Raw genomic sequence first — 17,630 nt, forward strand, 5'->3', positions numbered from 1 at the left:
ATCGTTGACGTCACCAGAAGACTCGTCTTAGTGTTTCGCTCTACCAAACTTCAAGGGTCCAAATCAGGGCGATAGCCAGGGCAGCAGTCCTTGTAGCCGTCGGGAAGCGGGGAACCTCGCAGCAAAGACCTTCGGACCACGTCGACATGCAGGGGTCGATGAGGTGGTTGGCCGTCCTCTGGAATTTCCACACGAAGCTCCTCACGATCTTCTGGCTGACTGGTACCACTGGAATCGCCCCAAACGTTGGGCGCCAGCTGAGGTACTGGGTTTTTAAGAACCGGCACAGAACCGGTAACCCAGCGGTGTCAGGGTACACCCAGAGACCTCGGGTTCCTCCTGATCCAGACCAACAGAAACTCAGAGACTTCTAGGTGAAGTCAAGGATCGATTTATTGGCTGCAACCAAGGTAACAAGTGTCCTAGAATACAACACACGGGGAAGTATATTCTCAGGAGACTGCTCGCCTTTGCAAAATCAGGCGTCTCATACACAATTTTGGGCTTCAGGCAAAACATTCTTGGTTGTAAAGTAAATCGTTAACATATTTTTAGTACAAAGAAAAAGCAGAGTCATGATGACATGTCCATATTTCACTTCGTGCTGCCTACAACAAATCATTTGGCAAGGCCCAACATTTCATCAGATATCACTGGACCCCTAATAAAAACGGGCACCTCCCCACCATAAAGTAAGTGAAGCAAAAGAGTGGAGATAGATGTGAGTCGAGATATGGCAGGTGTGCGTGCTGAAATGGTTTTATGGTTTGTTGAGCCTAGATGCTATCTTGCTCGGCCACTGGGAGGGGAACTGACCTAACGAGTTCGGCCTGGGGCAATGGTTCCAACTTGTACAGGTCATGGAAAAGTCGATTAAGGAGTATGTGTCCTTGTGGAATTGAATTCAGCTGGATTAAGGCCTATGTAAAGGGCAACACATAAATGGGAGCCAAGGGTTTAGAACGAGAAATGACGATTTCTAGGTGAAATCGTCACTCGAATATGCTGAAAATATAGGTACATGATGTGCTCGTCATTCTCGGTCTTTTGATACCAAATTCGTCATGTTTCGACGAAGTTTTAATTCTCGAGTCCAGAACGATTATACGAATCCAGATTTTCAGAACCACAGTGTACAGAACGTGGATCAGTTGGCCCGCTCAGAAAGTAAATTCCATAAGGACTTAATGGGCCTCCCTTACAGCACACCAACTCTTCCTCTTCTTTTGGATATGGGCACCCGTCCTATTAGTGATCAGGCGAGGCTGCGCCCACTCCTCTTGTGGGCACGTATCTGGAGAGTCCCAGACATGTCCAGCTACGCAGAAGGTTTAAAAGAGATCCTCCTAATGCCTGGCTGGGCTAAGGTCCATTGGCTAAGGGATGTCAAGCGCCTTCTCATTGACCTGGGCCTTGAAGACGCCTGGATTACTAGAACCGCCCCGCCCAAGTCAATTTTGAAGAAGCTATTTTGGAGTTGGGTGATTGGTGGCAGGAATAGTAATCCCAACTTGTGCAGGTCCAATGTGGAATTTCTCTCGGTCAAGGAGGTGCATTTCTGCGAACCATATTTGGATACTATCTTAACTACTTGGGACAGGGCTCTATATTTCAAATTTAGGGTAGGCGTACTTCCAGTGGGTAAACGCACTGCCAGTTGGAAGGTCCCGGTGCAGACAACTCCCTTTTGCCCTTGTTGCTTGGACAGAATAGAGACAGTTCCGCACTTATTGTTCGAATGCCCGGCCTATGCAGCCCCTCGCCGCAGATGGCTGAAGCCACTCTGCAGAGAACTCGGGACTAGATCCCATAAGGAGGCCTTAAGAATTTTCAAAACGGACCCTCGGCCCCTGTTTGCAAGTGGACTGGCGAAATTCTTAGGCTGGGCATGGCGCATTAGATTTAACAGACTCTCATACATTGTTTGATATGTATCTTAGATTGTTTTTATGCAATTTCCATGTAATTTGCTGTCTGAATTGTATGTTATTACCTATACACTGGTTTTACTGTCTTTTAACATACATGTTTTGCTTTGCACTGGTTTTTACTGTTTTTTAATATACAAGTATTGCTTTTTATGATATGAATTATATCGAAATAAAGCTATTACTACTGCTATTACTACTGGTTACAGACTCTCTTCCAAGGGAAGACACAGTCATCCAGGATTCACGTGCTTTTAGTCTTCGCACCTCACATATTAACTCTTTCATGTACAACACAGGCAAAATTATGGCATTTCCTCCTTTTTAGGAACACCTAAAAACTCCAGAATGCCCTCCCAACACACATGAAGATTTCAATCTTTTAACAAAAGTCTCAAAGCCACTTTCTCATTAAATTCACTTAATCTATATGCCTGGGAAAATGAATGTTTCCTTGTATAATGTGAGTGGCGCTCGTTTAAAGTGCTGCGATACCTCAGGTTGAGTTTACGAAAAAGAAAAAATAATACTGCCAGTATGTGAGAAGTTTGAATGTGATGGAAGCATGTTCGAACGGGGGCAGCTGCAGTTGCACCTTCGTGAGGTTGAAAGGCTGCGCCACACTGCAGGAGCAACAGTGAAATGATTGTGCCACATTTTGGAAGTGAAGGTGAAAAGATATGTTTTGGGCTCGGCTGGTCCCCGGGCTCTAATAGCCAATTCAGAACCTTGGCTCGGCCCTGGTTCGGCTCGTTTTGTCGGCTCGCGCACCTCTACACATGACACATCGCTCCCTGTGTAACCATAGCCACAGCGCCCCCAACAGCTGACAAGCTTTCACCTTGCGCGTGTGTGACATCCGCACCTCTTCATGGTGTTTGTGTGACATTTAACACCTTCATGTGACGCTGCCAGGAGATGATCAATGCAGTCGCGTCCATGTGAGGGGTTCGGATATTGCCACCGTGTGATATTATGGCAGAGAAATGACCTTGAAACACTGCCCAGGCTCCAGGAGGGCTCACGCACGGTCAGGTACATCCCTTCTGTGCGTGCTCAGTACCTTGCATCCTTGGAGCTTTGTTCTGTTCTTTGTTCATAATGGGTAAAAGCCACCAGTGGCTGTGGCTGGTACAAGCACCACTGATGCTGATGCTTTTGTAACATGTCCAGGCAGTGGTGTTTTGTTTAAGCCAATGGCGCGGTGCACTCTGGGGTTTGTGAGCGCCTGTTACACGGACTCTTGACAACTTAGGCTATTAACACTTCAGACGTTGCTACTCAAATGAGTTTTTATTTTAAGGAACAGCTGCAGTTGTACAGAAGGGTCGGGGCAGCAGCAGGTGCCGGGCACTTTAAAGGGGGGTCTCTTCTTAAAAATCAGCAAACGTAAACACCTAACGCTAACTTTAGTGACAACAAAATGCAGGGCGACACAAAATGCATTCCTGGTGAGACCCGGGTCCAAGGCCATATTACGGAGGGGACGGGTCCTCGGCCTCAACTAACTCAGAGAGGGTCCCAGACACGCCCTATGCCCAGCAGTTCACCCCGACACAGCTGTGTCATGTTAAAGACACATGGCCCAGGCATGCAAGGAAGTAACTATCATGGATTAAACAAGTGACAGTAAGCCATTGAGAGGAAAGCTGTCGGGGATGGTGACTGAGCAGAAATTACAGTGATCCCACGCCCCCCCATCTAACTCCCCCAATCTCCTCTTTCCTTCAGTGTAAAACCACCTTCCTCTGGGCCTTCTGGTTGTCAAGGCAACATGTGGGCATGTCATTCTGAAGAAGATTCTATGGAATGTTGGAGTTGAAACTGTAGATGACAGTTGAGGGGTCACTGGAATTACTGCCCCCCTCCCCTGCAAGCGTCTCTGCTTGTGCTCCTGGAAGGAAGGATGAGGGGCTGAAGCTCCCTGCAGCTCTCACACCAGCCTCAGCTCCGTTCCTCCCCTGTAGGGGGTTGGGAGGGAAGGATGAGAGTCTGAAGCTCCCCGCAGCTCTCACACCAGCCTCAGCTTTGCTCCGTCCCAGAGCCAGAAGATCGGGAAGAGCGTCTCTGTGAAGGGGGCCTGCGGGAAGGAGTAGAGAAGCTCCATGGAGTCAGCATTGTACAGGGACAGCCGCCCCCCCTCATAGTCCAGATACACCCCCAGCTTCAGGGGCTCCTCACGAGGGTACAGAGAGGTCTGAGGGGAGGTGAGAGCCCTGTACCGACCGTCACACCCCTCCACAGCCCAGACTCCCCCCTCAGGTGACCGTGTGATCTCTCCCTTCCTGTTCACAGACTCCGCTGCGACCCCCACCTCCCACCCATACCCCTCCCGCAGCAGCTGCACCTCCCAGTAATGTCTGCCGGAGGTGAACCCCTCGCTCCCCAGCACACAGGGGTCGCAGGTGAATCTCTTGGGGGTGTCCGGCAGGGTCCGTGCTGTGTCCTTCCATCTCACTCGTCTCCCCCCCTCAGACACGAGGAGCCGACGATGAGCTGTGTCAGGATCCAGAGTCACCATCACTGCAGAGAAGAGATTCACAAATAGAGATTTAATGACACAAAGAAAGGCTGTAATTACTGCTTCTGTTTTACATATGACTGATTTACAACACACCTAGAAGGAGCACGCAGCGCTAGAGAGCACAGCACTAGACTGCTGACTACACTAAAGCGCGCATTCATCTAGAACACACAATGCACCAAACAACACAATGCACTACATTGACAGGACATTCAACTACACACTACACTGCACCAGCATATTACATCACACACACTACGCACATTGCACTACACAAAAAAATTGCAGCAGACAGGACACTGTTCTAGTCCGTACACTGCATTAGATGGTACAGACTGACAGAACTACTGGAAGGTATACTGTACTAGTCGGAAAACTGCATTAGATGACAGAGTAACAGAGCTACTAGAACGTGTACAGTACTACTCAGTGCATTGCATTAGATGGTACAGATTGACAGAGGTACTGGAAAGTATACTGTACTAGCAGTACACTACATTACAAGGCACAGAGTGACAGAAGTATTGGAAGATATACTATACTAGGCATTAAACTAAATTAGATGGTACAGAGTTACTGAGCTACTCCTAGGTATACAGTACTAGTAAGTACACTGCATTAGATGGAACAGAGTAAGAGAGCTAGTAGAAGGTATACTATACTATTCAGTACACTGCTTCAGATGGCACACAGTGACAGAGCTACTCGAACATATACCGAGATAAGAGTGACCGAGCTAGTGGAAAGTGTACTGTAAGAGCACTACACTGCATTAGATGGTACAGAGTGAAATAGCTACTAGTAGGATTACAGCCCCACTCCAAAGTACTATTCAGTACTCTAAATTAGATGGCATAGAGAGCTACTCCAGGGTATACAGTACTAGTCAGTACACTGCTTTGGATGCTACAGAGTAAGAGACCTGCAAGAAGATATACTGTACTAGTCAGTACACTGCATTAGACGGCACTGAGTGGCACAGCTAATCCAAGTTATGCACTACTACTCAGTACAATGCAATATATGGTACAACGTGACAGAGCTACTAGAAGGTATACTGTACTAATCAGTACACTGCAGAGAGACAGAGTTACTCCAAGGTAAAGAGAAGTACTCAGTACATTGAATTAGATGGTATTGAATGACAGAACTGCTCCAAGGTATACAGTACTAGTCAGTGCACTGAATTAGATTGTACAGAGTGAGTAGAATGTGTACTGTACTAGTCAGTACACTACGTTAGATGGTACAGAGTTACAGAGCTCAGTGGCAGCTCCTCCGTATTGGCGGAGGAGCGTCGCCCCACTGCCTGGCTCAGAGCCAGCAAACGTAAAATAAAACAATGTTCTTGCATCATTTTCTTTTACACTTGCTGGTTCTTAGCCAGCGGTGTTGGGAGGGGCGGGCCGACCAAAACAAAAGAGCGCACTTAGGTTTTCTCCAGCCCAGCTGCATTGAGCTGCCCGGCAGTAGAAACCCCACAGACTACCTGGTCTGAGCAGGGCATCTTAGCCCGGGTATTGGACAGGGAGTCTGTTCCAGGGGCTGCTGGGATTAGCAGGCAAGAAGAGGAGAGGCAGCGTGAGGAGACGGAACGCTAGAGGAGGCAAAAAGTAAGCTGTGAGTTTATTATTATTTTTATATTGTATTCCCACCCTCCCCACCTGGCGATGCCACCAGCGTGACGCCTCCCATGCGACCACAACCGCCCCACCACCCTTTGTTTATGGTGGCTGCCGATGCCAGACCTACTTGAAGGTGTACTGTTCTATTAAGTACACTGCATTAGATGGCACAGAGGGCCAGAGCTACTCGAAGATATACCACACTAGTCAGTACACTGCATTTGAAAGTGCACAGTAGCTACTAGAAGGTATACAGTACTAGTCAGTACACTGTATTATATGGCACAGAGTAACAGAGCTATTTGAAGGTCTTGGTACTAGTCAGTACACTGTCATAGGAGTAGCAGAGCTAGACGAAGGTATATTGTATAAGTCAGTACACCGCATTAGATGGTGCAGAGTGACTAAGCTACTAGAAGGCAATAATACTAGTCAGTACACTAAATTAGATGGTACAGAGTGGTGGAATTACTCCATGGTATACTGTACTAGTCAGTACAGCACATTAGATGGTGCAGAATGACAGCGCTACTAGAAGGCAAAATGTACTAGTTTGGTGACCCAGGTAGAGTCCATCCTTTAGGGATGCTTCGATTGGTTAGCATTGGCAGATGTAGTGAGTGTAGATACAGCTGTGATTCCAGATCGACCACACCAGGTAAACTCATGCAGTCACCACTCTGCAGATCTTGCTGTTGGTCCCCATCTGTTTTAGATTCCCACAGACTTTGCAGACACTGCCTTTGGGTTTAGCAGTCCAGACACTGGCTCCCTATCCCTAGTAGACCTCAGCCAGGATTTGGGGATCAGAGTTAAGGTTCTGATTAGACGTTGTGTAGACAAGACAAATTTGGTTGTGACGTGAAGGCCAAAAAGACGAGGTCCATCTCTTGGGATGTCCGATCTCAGGTCCGTGTTTTCAGGGCCCCTGTCTAGTCTTAGGAATGTCTAAGAGGGAATAAATATTTCTACCTCAGTCAGTGCTGCTAAAAGAGAGGGTAGTTTTAATCTGATTAACTTCCAGCAGGTGCCGGTCCCAGGTTTTAGCTAAGCTCTAGTTAAGACAAGACTAGTTTTGTGTGGGAGGGTTTTCACTTTGCCCCAAAAATGTATTAAAAAATGCCAGTATTTAGAGAAATAAAGCACCGGACATCATTTGTAGGTTAGAAAGTTACAGTGGGAACAAAGCAAGATTAAAATTTGGGTTTCTGATTATTTACAAACATATTGAGGCCGGTTATCTTGTAGAAATACTACAGGGGCTGAGCCAGAATATCTTACTGAACTCCACCGCCCTATCAGAAGCCACAGCCCAAAGATTCCTATTTGCAGTTTTGTGCCAACACCAATTTGACAAAAAGCTGTAGTTTCTACCTAACTGGTATTCCAAGTTACACAATATTACCACACACAGTATAACCACATGTAGTATAACCACATTCAGAATTACCACATGCAGTGTAATGACATGCAGTATAACCACAAGCAGCATAACGCACTCGGCGACTCCAATAACCTAATCCTTGGGGATCTGAATCTTCGCTGGAATGAGACACACAATCCCCTAATCCAATCGTTATCCAGCCTCCTTCATGATAACAACCTGCAACAACATTGCACCGAGGAGACTCATTACAAAGGAGCCACACTGGATGCTATCATCTCACAAAAGAAATCAATCACGATCAACCACATCCTTCCCGTCGACTGGTTAGACCACCACATGATCCTCTTTCATATCAATCACCCCATTACCTCACATAAACCCCCCCAAGACCCCCCCAAATGGACGAGAAACCTCTCTCAAATACCCCTGGATATCCTGGATGATCAGTTAAGCTCTCTTCTTCCGGCCAATAAATCGCACCTTTCCACCAATGAGCTCCTCGACTGCTACAACTCCGAGCTAGTGTCCATACTCGACAAACTTGCGCCACTAAAGCTCAAAAGAAGCAGAGTTATCCCTTCCAGAATGTGGTTCAATGCTGACCTCAACGCAGAAAGGAGAACTCTAAGAGCCAAGGAAAGAAAGTGGAGAAACAACCCAACGGCCATCCTTCGTGATCAACTTAAAGCAGCCCGAAGGAAATACAACAACCACATCAAAAACAAAAAATCCAGCTTCTTCCGCGAGGGTCTGGACAAAGCCAAAAATAGACCGAAGGAACTTTACAGCATCATCAGGCAACAAACGTCCAAACCACTGTCTTCTTCTGTGCTAGCGTCCAAAGATCTTTGTGACAATTTCGCCCACTTCTTCAATGAAAAGATCACAAAAATTGAACTTTCACTTGACCCCAACAATTCACACCCCAATAAGACCAGTTCGGCTGCTCCTCAGGCTCTCTCTCCCGGCTCTTTGAGCACCCCCTGGCTTAGCTTCCGCCCCGTCCCAGACGCAGAAATAATCTCGCTGATCTCGTCCTCCAAACCATCAGCTCATATCTCTGACCCCATTCCTCCCTCACTAATCATGAAAATGAAACACTCCCTTGCACCTATATGGGGCAACATCATAAACAGCTCCCTAAAAAACGGAGTGGTCCCTGACTGCCTAAAAATTGGGCAAGTTACCCCCCTGCTGAAAAAACCAGGTCTTGACTCAACAGACCTGAACAACTTCAGACCAATATCTAACCTCCCTCTACTAGCCAAAACATTGGAACGCTGTGTACTCCTGCAACTGACTCATCATCTGGACAACATCAATCTCCTAGACCCCCTCCAGTCTGGCTTCAGACAAGGATGCAGCACAGAAACAGCGATGCTGAACATCATAGACGATATCCACCGATCTCTGGACTCAGACAAATGCTGCCTCCTCATTCTCCTTGACCTTTCTGCGGCATTCGATACGGTGGATCACAAACTCCTCACCAAGGCTCTTCAAGAAAGAGCTGGCCTCGGCGAAGTAGTTCTCAAATGGTTCTCCTCATTCATACACAACCGAACACAAATAATAAAAATCAAGAATTTCACCTCCGAAATCCAACAGGTCAAAAAGGGCGTCCCCCAAGGTTCGGTGCTCTCGCCTCAGCTCTTTAACATCTATATGGAACCACTCTCCAAGCTACTCAGAAAAGCCAACATCCGCTTTCACCTCTACGCGGACGATACACAAATCTATCTGGAAACTTCCTCTCTCACTGACATACATAGACTAAATGATGTCCTGAAAGATGTTCAACAATGGCTGATAAACAATCACTTGAAACTGAATCCAGACAAAACTGAGACACTCCTCATCTCGAACAAGAAAGACAACCCTCAAATCACCGAATGGCTAAAAGCTATCGATGCGCTTAAAGGAAATCTTACTCTAGCCGACTCTGTTAAATCTCTTGGCATCATCATAGACCCCAAACTAAACATGGTAAAACACATCAAGAATGCAGCCAAGGGGGCGTGGCTAGCAGCCGACTGGAATGGCTGCCTAGCTGAGGAGCTCTGTGGTGAACGAGACCCCATCCCCTTAATCCGCCTATTAATCCGTGATATCTGCTGATTTACCGATTGCTCTGCTAGGCGTCTCCAAGCGGCAGCCCCTGCCGCAACTCCGGTGTTCCTCCGACGCCGGAATCAGCCCGTGCTGGAGTGCCTGCCTGCGGCCTGCTACCATCGAGGCTGCACCGGCCTGGCCTGGAGCACTGTCCGGCCGGAAGTGGAGGACTCCCGGGTGACCAGACCGGAAGTCCCCGCGTCGCAATTTTGACCGTCGCCCGGAGGGGTTTTCCGGCATCGGACGACGGACATCGCCGGTGGCGGCGCTCTACTGAGGTGGGTCGGCCCCCCCCGAGACCCCCCCCCCCCTCCTCCTCTGGCGTGGGTTGGAACGAGGGGGCCGGTAAAGTACTCCCGAAGGACGGGGACCCGGGGACGTCTTTGACGGCGGGTGGGACCGCCACTGTGACTTCAGGCGGGCACCCGACCCACCACCCATCGCCACGCCTGCCATTGCCTGTGCCGCCGGAGGGGGAGAGACACTCACTTGCTGCAGAGTCGGAGCGGCCCTGCCCCTTTCCTGCCGGGCGAGTCCTCCCTCCTGAGGCTCCGACCCCGCTTGCGCTGCTGCTGCCCACGGGACCACGCCAGTGAGGGGACGACTTCCCGGGCATTCACCTGGGATCGAGCGAGTGCCGGTGCGCCCCAGACGGGGGCCACCGACGTGTGGGCCCGGTGGCACGGTTGCCTACATCTACGGCGGACTGGTTCTGGCTGGGAGGGGGTACATTGGACCAGCGAGGTTACCAAGTACTGACTATTGTGTGCACCCTCATCCCCCCGGGACTAAGATCACCCAAGGTGACAGTGGGGCCGCTGTGGCATAGTGGCCTGCAAACCACCAGACGACCTACATTGGGGTTCCCCTCTGCCGGCGCCTCCTCTCGCCCCGATCTGTCTCCATTCACAGCACTGACCGGCCTGGGCATTGGAGGTCCCGCCCGCTGAGCCGTTCTCGGAGCCTGCCCCAGACGCCTGATTGGAACGGCCTCCTCGACGGCCCATCGTCCTTGAGCGGCCAAACCTGAGGGGATCGCGACGCATTGGGACTCCAGCCGTAGCTGACACGCCTGTCGGCCCACGAAGGAACGGCGGAATGGCGGGGAAGGGAACGCGACACAACGCTGCCCAGTCACGACTTGAAAAATTTGCGTTCGAGAAGAACCCCTCGCAACACTCTGATGGACGCGCGTCTGTAGGCAGAAGCCCCGAAGGTGACAGAGGGAAAAAGGTGACGCTCGAGGATTTGATGAAGACGCTCACTAATGTCCAAACTACAGTGGGGGCCATCTCCTCGGATGTCGGCTTACTGAGGGCGGACCTTCACAAAATGACCGAGAGGGTGGCGCAGGTTGAAGTGGTCGCGAAGTCCCTGGTTGAGGACACCTCCGAATTGCAGCAGGCCATGGAACGAATGGAAGCGGTCACAAAGAAATTGCAGGACAAGCTGGACGATCAGGAGGGGCGGGCTAGGCGTAACAATGTCCGAATCCTAGGAATTACGGAGTCGGAGGGCAAACGGGCAATGGACCTTTATATAGAGGACCTTATCAAGACCGAACTGAAACCAAAAGGTCTATCGAACTTCTTCTCAGTGGAGAGAGCGCACAGGGTCCCGGGTGGAACACCGAAACCGGGGGCAGCACCGAGACCTGTCTTGGCCAGGCTGTTTAATTTTCGAGACAGGGATGTCATACTCCAAGCGGCCAGAAATGCCCCGCCCATCAAAATACAAAACTCTACGTTGGCCTTCTTTCCTGACTACACGGCCGAGGTGGCCCGGCGCCGCAAAACTTTCCTTGAGGTAAAAAAGGCCTTACGAGCAAAGGAATTGCCCTACTCGATGCTGTTCCCGGCGAGACTTAGGGTCGTGGATAACCATAAAGCTTGGTTTTTTGATACCCCGGAAGCGGCGTGGGACTGGCTGGATGGTTGGCGTCAGGTGGCAGGAAATGGATGCGCGGGCAGAGGCCAGCGTAATCACCGCTTCGAGAGTGCAGGGACTCCTCCAGCGACGGCCGGAGAAAATCACGACAGGGAGCTGGAGGAAGGACCGGAAGCCGACGAACTGGGCCCTGATGTATAGGTCTTCTCCACAGATGGCCAAATGAGATGGCGAGGCTGCCGTTGATCTATGAACAGGAAGAGCAGAATGTGACTGATGGGGTCACTAGTACCACGGAACACTTACCCCGCAAGCAAGTACATTGGGGGAAATGGGTGCAGGCACTCTGCTACGTTGGGGGAGCGGGCGGTTTTATGTCCGTATAGCAGGGCGGCAGGGAGGGGGGATGGGCGGGGGGGTTGTTTACCAAGTTTTATTGTTCTTTTATGAGTCTCATGTTTTTCCTAGGGTTATATGTACACACGACCTCAAGACACTTACTCTGGAACCAGGGTACACTGCTGGGTCCTCCACGCCAACAGGGGCAGGTCTGCCTGGTGCGCCTGGTGTTCTATATGGGCCTCCTGGCCCGACAGGGAGAGGGTTTTGTAACCACTACGTTAGTTAGGTCCCGAGGCCTCAATAGTCGCAGATTCCTGTATGGGCTGGCACAGCACACTAGCGCGGGACACTCCCTATGTGGTTTCTACACAGGACTAGGCACTCTTTATCACGGCAGTCAAGGCTTCCCATACTCCATGTTGCGGGTCCCCGGTCCGAATACTATATCCGAAGTTCCTGACACACGAGAGCACCTGCGGTCATGGCTAACCAAGACCTTTTAATGCCGCCCCCACACTCGCAACCACTGGTAACTGCCCCGCTTACTGTCATCTCTTGGAATGTCAATGGGCTGGGCCACAAAATTAAACGGGGCTTGGTCCTCCAATTCCTTAAGAGAAAGGCCCCGACCATAGTTTTGCTCCAGGAGACACATCTGGTGGGAACAACCTGTCAGGCCCTTAACCGCTGGGGATTTAAAATGGTCACACACGCAGAGTTCTCCTCGGGTTCACGTGGGGTTGGTATCCTGGTTTCCAAAACTGCACCCCTACTTATCAAGCACACATGGGCTGACGACCAGGGGCGCTTTGCAGCGATCAGTTGCCAATGGGAGGGACGGCCATATAATATACTGACGGTATACATCCCCCCAGCGTTACATCAAGGAGCCTTCCAAGACCTGGGTAACTTATTGCTTGGACTCCCAGAGGGGGAACTAATTATTGGTGGCGACTTCAATGCGGTGCCGGACGCAGCTGTGGACCGACAGCCTCCTCGTGAGGCTACCAGAGCGGACCACCTGTTCCGGGAATTCTTAGATGCCCTGGGACTGGTGGATGTATGGAGGCTCAAGCACCCCCGGGATCGACATTACACATTTCTTTCAGGGGTACATGGTAGTCTTTCCCGGCTGGACTACTTACTGACACTAGCCGTTCCCCCAGAAAAGATTGTATCCATAGAACATCTACCGCGGGGGATCTCAGACCATTCCCCAGTGCTACTCACCTACGCAATGCACCCCACCAGACGACAACGAATGTATCCGATCTATCCTGGGTATCTTAGAAATCATGCCATTGCTAAAGCGCTCAAAACAGCTACCACGAATTACTTCGACGACAATGTGGGCTCGGTCGACTCACCGTCGGTACTGTGGGAGGCATACAAAACAGTGGTCCGGGGTCAAGCCATCTCCACTATCACCAGGCATAAAAGGGCACAGAAGGCAACCATAGAATCGCTCGAGACAGCGGTCCAGACCGCGGAGTTGGCACACGCCTCTGAACCCACGGAGGACACAGCACACACGCTGAAGTTAGCTTCCCAAGAATTCAGATCGTACGCAGAAGACATGACAAAGGCAAGGTTAACTGACACATTACACAGGGTCTATGAATTAGGTGATAAGACTGGGAAAATGCTCGCATGGATTGAAAGGAAGGAAAGGGCGAGTAGGTGGATAGCCGCATTGACACTCTCGGACGGTACTTGCACGACCTCTCCCCCTGTCATAGTGGAGGAACTGGCTTCCTACTATGAATCTGTGTATACAGCTTGCGCGGGAGTGTCAGAAGACGACTGCACGCGATTCCTCCATGACATTCCTCTCACCACACTCTCACAGGAAGTTGCGCAATCCCTAGAGGATGATCTGACGGGGGAGGAGTTGGGGGTGGCCCTAGCAGCCCTAAACACTGGAAAGGCGATGGGACCCAACGGTCTGCCGATCGAACTCTATAAGACACTGTCGTCAACCCTTACCCAGCATATGCTTCCCATGTACACTGACTGCTTGGAGCGTGGCTCCCTCTCGCCGGATCAGAGGTTGGCCACTATTGTCACTATACACAAGCCTGGTAAGCCACCGGACCTGGCTTCCTCATACCGGCCGATCTCACTGATGAACGCAGATGCAAAAGAGCCAGCGAAACTCCTGGCCCTGCGTCTACAACCTCACCTCACAACTCTAGTGCACCCAGACCAATCAGGCTTTATGCCTGGGCGTAATACCTCCCTTAATTTGAGGAGACTAAACGGAATACTACACCGCATTCCCCTACTCCGGGAAGATGCTGCAATTCTCTCATTAGACGCTACCATGGCGTTCGATCTGGTGGAGTGGCCGTTCCTTTTTGCGGTGCTCAGGAAGATGGGCTTTGGCCCTAACTTCTGTGGCTGGGTTCGACTACTTTATACAGCACCCTTGGCACAGATCATTGCGAATGGGCACACGTCACGCGTGATCACATTGGGTCGTGGCACCCGCCAGGGCTGCCCCCTTTCCCCACTATTATTCGCCCTCATACTTGAGCCGCTAGCAGTGAGAATCCGTATGGATCCACAGATCCGAGGCATCTCGTGGGGAGAGGGATGGGAAGACCGCATCTCCCTCTATGCGGATGACGTCTTGCTGTATTTGACGTCTCCAACCTGTGGTAAATAAATAATTAATTACCGGATCTATTTTTGACTATAATCAATAAACAGGTAGCTCAATAAATAAGAGACAAGATTCGAGGTAGCTGGAGTTGACAGGCTTTAATCAAGCATAAAGGACAGGAACAGGACAGCCTGTACGGGAATAGGATGGCAGCTGCCGGGGGCAGGAATAGGCTAACTTTTAATAACAGTGCACAATATTTATAGTTAAACAGAATACATTACATTCAATATAGTAGGCGTAGCAGTAGGCGGGGTTTGTAGCAGTCGCGAAAGATAAGGGCAACATGATGTAACAAGAAGGCGTGTACAGGGCGTATACATAGACATGTGATGTAAACGTAACAGAATATGTCATAAAAGGGGCGGAAACATGGAGGGGGCTACCTGAGCAGCTGGGACCTCTAACCTAGTGGTGCGCGCAAACGGGCAATGACGTGTTACCAGGGAGAACTGGGGGCTATGACTTCTGCGCTAGAAGAGGAGACTAAAGTCTGGAGTGTCAGAGCGACATGTACCCAGGCATATCTAGTATCTGTTGTTTAGAGTACATGTTGATAGAATCCAAAAGTTATCAGGGCAAAGGCTAATAGACTCTAAGACTGGTGCATGCATAATTCTATATGTATTGCGTGTGTGAGGAATATTCTATGAATATTAATACAGTATTTCTCTTACATGGAGACATAAAGGCTAGACCATGACGGAAACTATTGATGCGATTCAGTAGCTTAGGAATGCAGAGAAGGAAGGGCTGAACTGATAACTAGAAACATAACATACTCTTGGCAGACTGGGAGGCAGAGCCAGGCCGGGCCGGGCACTGCGTGGCAAGAAGTAAGCTAAGGGTCAGGGATGCAGGTGGGGGCTGTATCGCTCCTCGGAGAGGGTTCAGGAGACTGGAGCTCTTTTGAGGCCTAGAAACGGGGACAATTCAATGAATTAACGTGCACACTGTAAAATGTGGCAACGCAGGTTTACATAGGCCTAATATTCGTTGCTTTCACGAAGACTGGAAACTGGCATACTAGAGATGGACACAACTGTAATTGCGTCTTTAATCGATCAGAAGGGAATACATGCATATCGATCATGCACATATAACAAAATATGGGGAACACGTAGGCACATACAACATGGCAAAATTTACTTTTCCACATTCCCTCCTTGTGCCCTACGTTTCCATCAGGAAACATCTATATTCATGATACCATCTATCATTTCATATAGCATCATCTGTTCGTCTCGAATTGTCTTGGAACGGGACTTAGGACTAGGAATACAAGAGGTAGCACACATACCGCAAATCGCAGGGCCACATTGTATACAGAGGCAGCAACTGAATATGATCATTACTGCAATACCTAGGAATGACAATACTTTCCATCCCCAGGCAGATATGATACTCCAGAGCCAACCGGACCATGTCCAGGTGCCTGGATTCTGGTGTAACTGATGGGCAATTTTATGAAGTCTGGTTATAGCTGAATAAACAGACGGCGCGTTATTAGGAATGAAAATGCAACAACTAGATCCGATGACTCTACATGCTCCTCCTCTATCGGCCAGTATGACGTCAAGAACGAGACGATTTTGGAGCACGACAAATCTCATAGCAGATTGCTCTTCGGTTAAGTTACCTAGAGCAGAAGTAGTCTCATTCACTACTGCTTCAAGGGTTCTGGTTAGTCTACGTATTAGCTTACTATTCTGGACAGGTCCTATAAAGAAGAAGAAACCTTTATTAAAGTCTTGATACTGTTCTAGAGTAGTTTCAGTTTGATCGACAATTGGGGACTCGATCTCCCTTCTATGTCTGACGTGTACTAGATGTGTGTTTCTGTGATAATCAGATGGGGCTAGAAAAACTGGTGGCAGTAGGAAGGCAATGTAACATGTTCCATCCCAATCGAGGGGCAGACGAACATATGCGGTCTGACCACAAACAAAATAAGAATGACGTGAGGCTTTGAAAATAGATTTCCCACTGTCACTATACTCGACAATAGTAGTACAATCACTATGTCCTACATATGCGGAACCATTCTTTCTAACACATAATTCGCCTTTGACTGGTAGTACTGAAATAGCAGGCAAATCTGGAGTAGTATCAGACTGAACATTCAGGACCATAAAATTCGAAGAATAATTACCTAAGTCATATACTTCGTTTTCTAGATCTAACCCTGTTCTACGGGAGAGACCTTGCTTGTCTGGAAAACATGTTCTATTCAGAAGGGACATATCATTGGAGGATGACGTTAACGTGGACCATGCTCCACACGAACCATTATGTGAAAACGGATAAGGAAAAAGTGGCAGAACTCCCTTCGGTGTCTGGAAAGGGGGAGTCGACCACACACCCAACAATTAGTAGCATTGCTGGTCTGGTGTGAATAGTGTAACATTCTTATCAATGTATTATTACGCATAGCAAGACGATAGGATAACACGTGAGGAGGCAGATCACTAAATGTGTGCTCTACTGTAGTATTAGAAAACTTATTTACATGTGAACTTGGAAAACATAAATGTAATGCATAACTTGTGCAGGTAACCATCAAACTTAGAAACAATATAAAACTTAGAAAAACAATACATCTTATGGAGTTTTGACTAACTCTCTCACTATGGGGGTCTATCTCATACATGTCAGAAACCTGTCTAACCGTTTCACCCGAGAGGGACTTAGACAATTAAACTGGCTGACTTATTTTACTAGACCTTAATTTCTTTTTATACTCCTGTTGCGGAGTTTCCTCTAACAGAGGAACTTTCAGTTCAGGATTCAGATCAAAGTCTGGTTTCAGGCAGTCTTTAGAAATGGAACAGTTCTTAGAAAATGTTTGTTCTCGAACTCCATGGAACTTCTTGACGTGGGACAGATGGACCCACCCCTTGCGGCCTTCCAACTTCACGGCCGTGCGGGTGGTCAGGAGGACAAGTCGCGGCTCTTTCCAACGAGGCTCCAGCGGACTTGAACGATCAAAGTTCCTTACAAGGACGAGGTCGCCTGGAATGACCTCATGCGGTTTCACTTCGGTATTGTCTGGAAATGCAGCGGCAACCTGTGAACGACAAGAGTGTAGGGCAGACATCAAGGAAGCTAGGTAATCTGTCAGCATATTACTGGAAACATCTGTAATACTGCGGGGTCTAGG

The 17,630-nt window shown here is 49.1% G+C and overlaps 1 protein-coding gene across 1 annotated transcript in view; it reads right to left on the minus strand.

Moving 5' to 3' along the window:
• Nucleotides 1–375: 375 nt before the first annotated feature.
• LOC144754205 (E3 ubiquitin-protein ligase TRIM39-like) overlaps nucleotides 376–17,630 on the minus strand; it is a 223,139-nt gene continuing 205,884 nt past the window's right edge. Inside the window, exon 7 of the mRNA XM_078641791.1 lies at nucleotides 376–4,451. Within this exon, the coding sequence (XP_078497917.1) occupies nucleotides 3,940–4,451 (512 nt within the window). The 3' untranslated portion in view covers nucleotides 376–3,939. The remainder of the gene's footprint in view (nucleotides 4,452–17,630) is intronic.

The sequence above is a fragment of the Lissotriton helveticus genome, chromosome 5_1 (assembly GCF_964261635.1).
Source record: "Lissotriton helveticus chromosome 5_1, aLisHel1.1, whole genome shotgun sequence".
Lineage (NCBI taxonomy): Eukaryota > Metazoa > Chordata > Amphibia > Caudata > Salamandridae > Lissotriton > Lissotriton helveticus.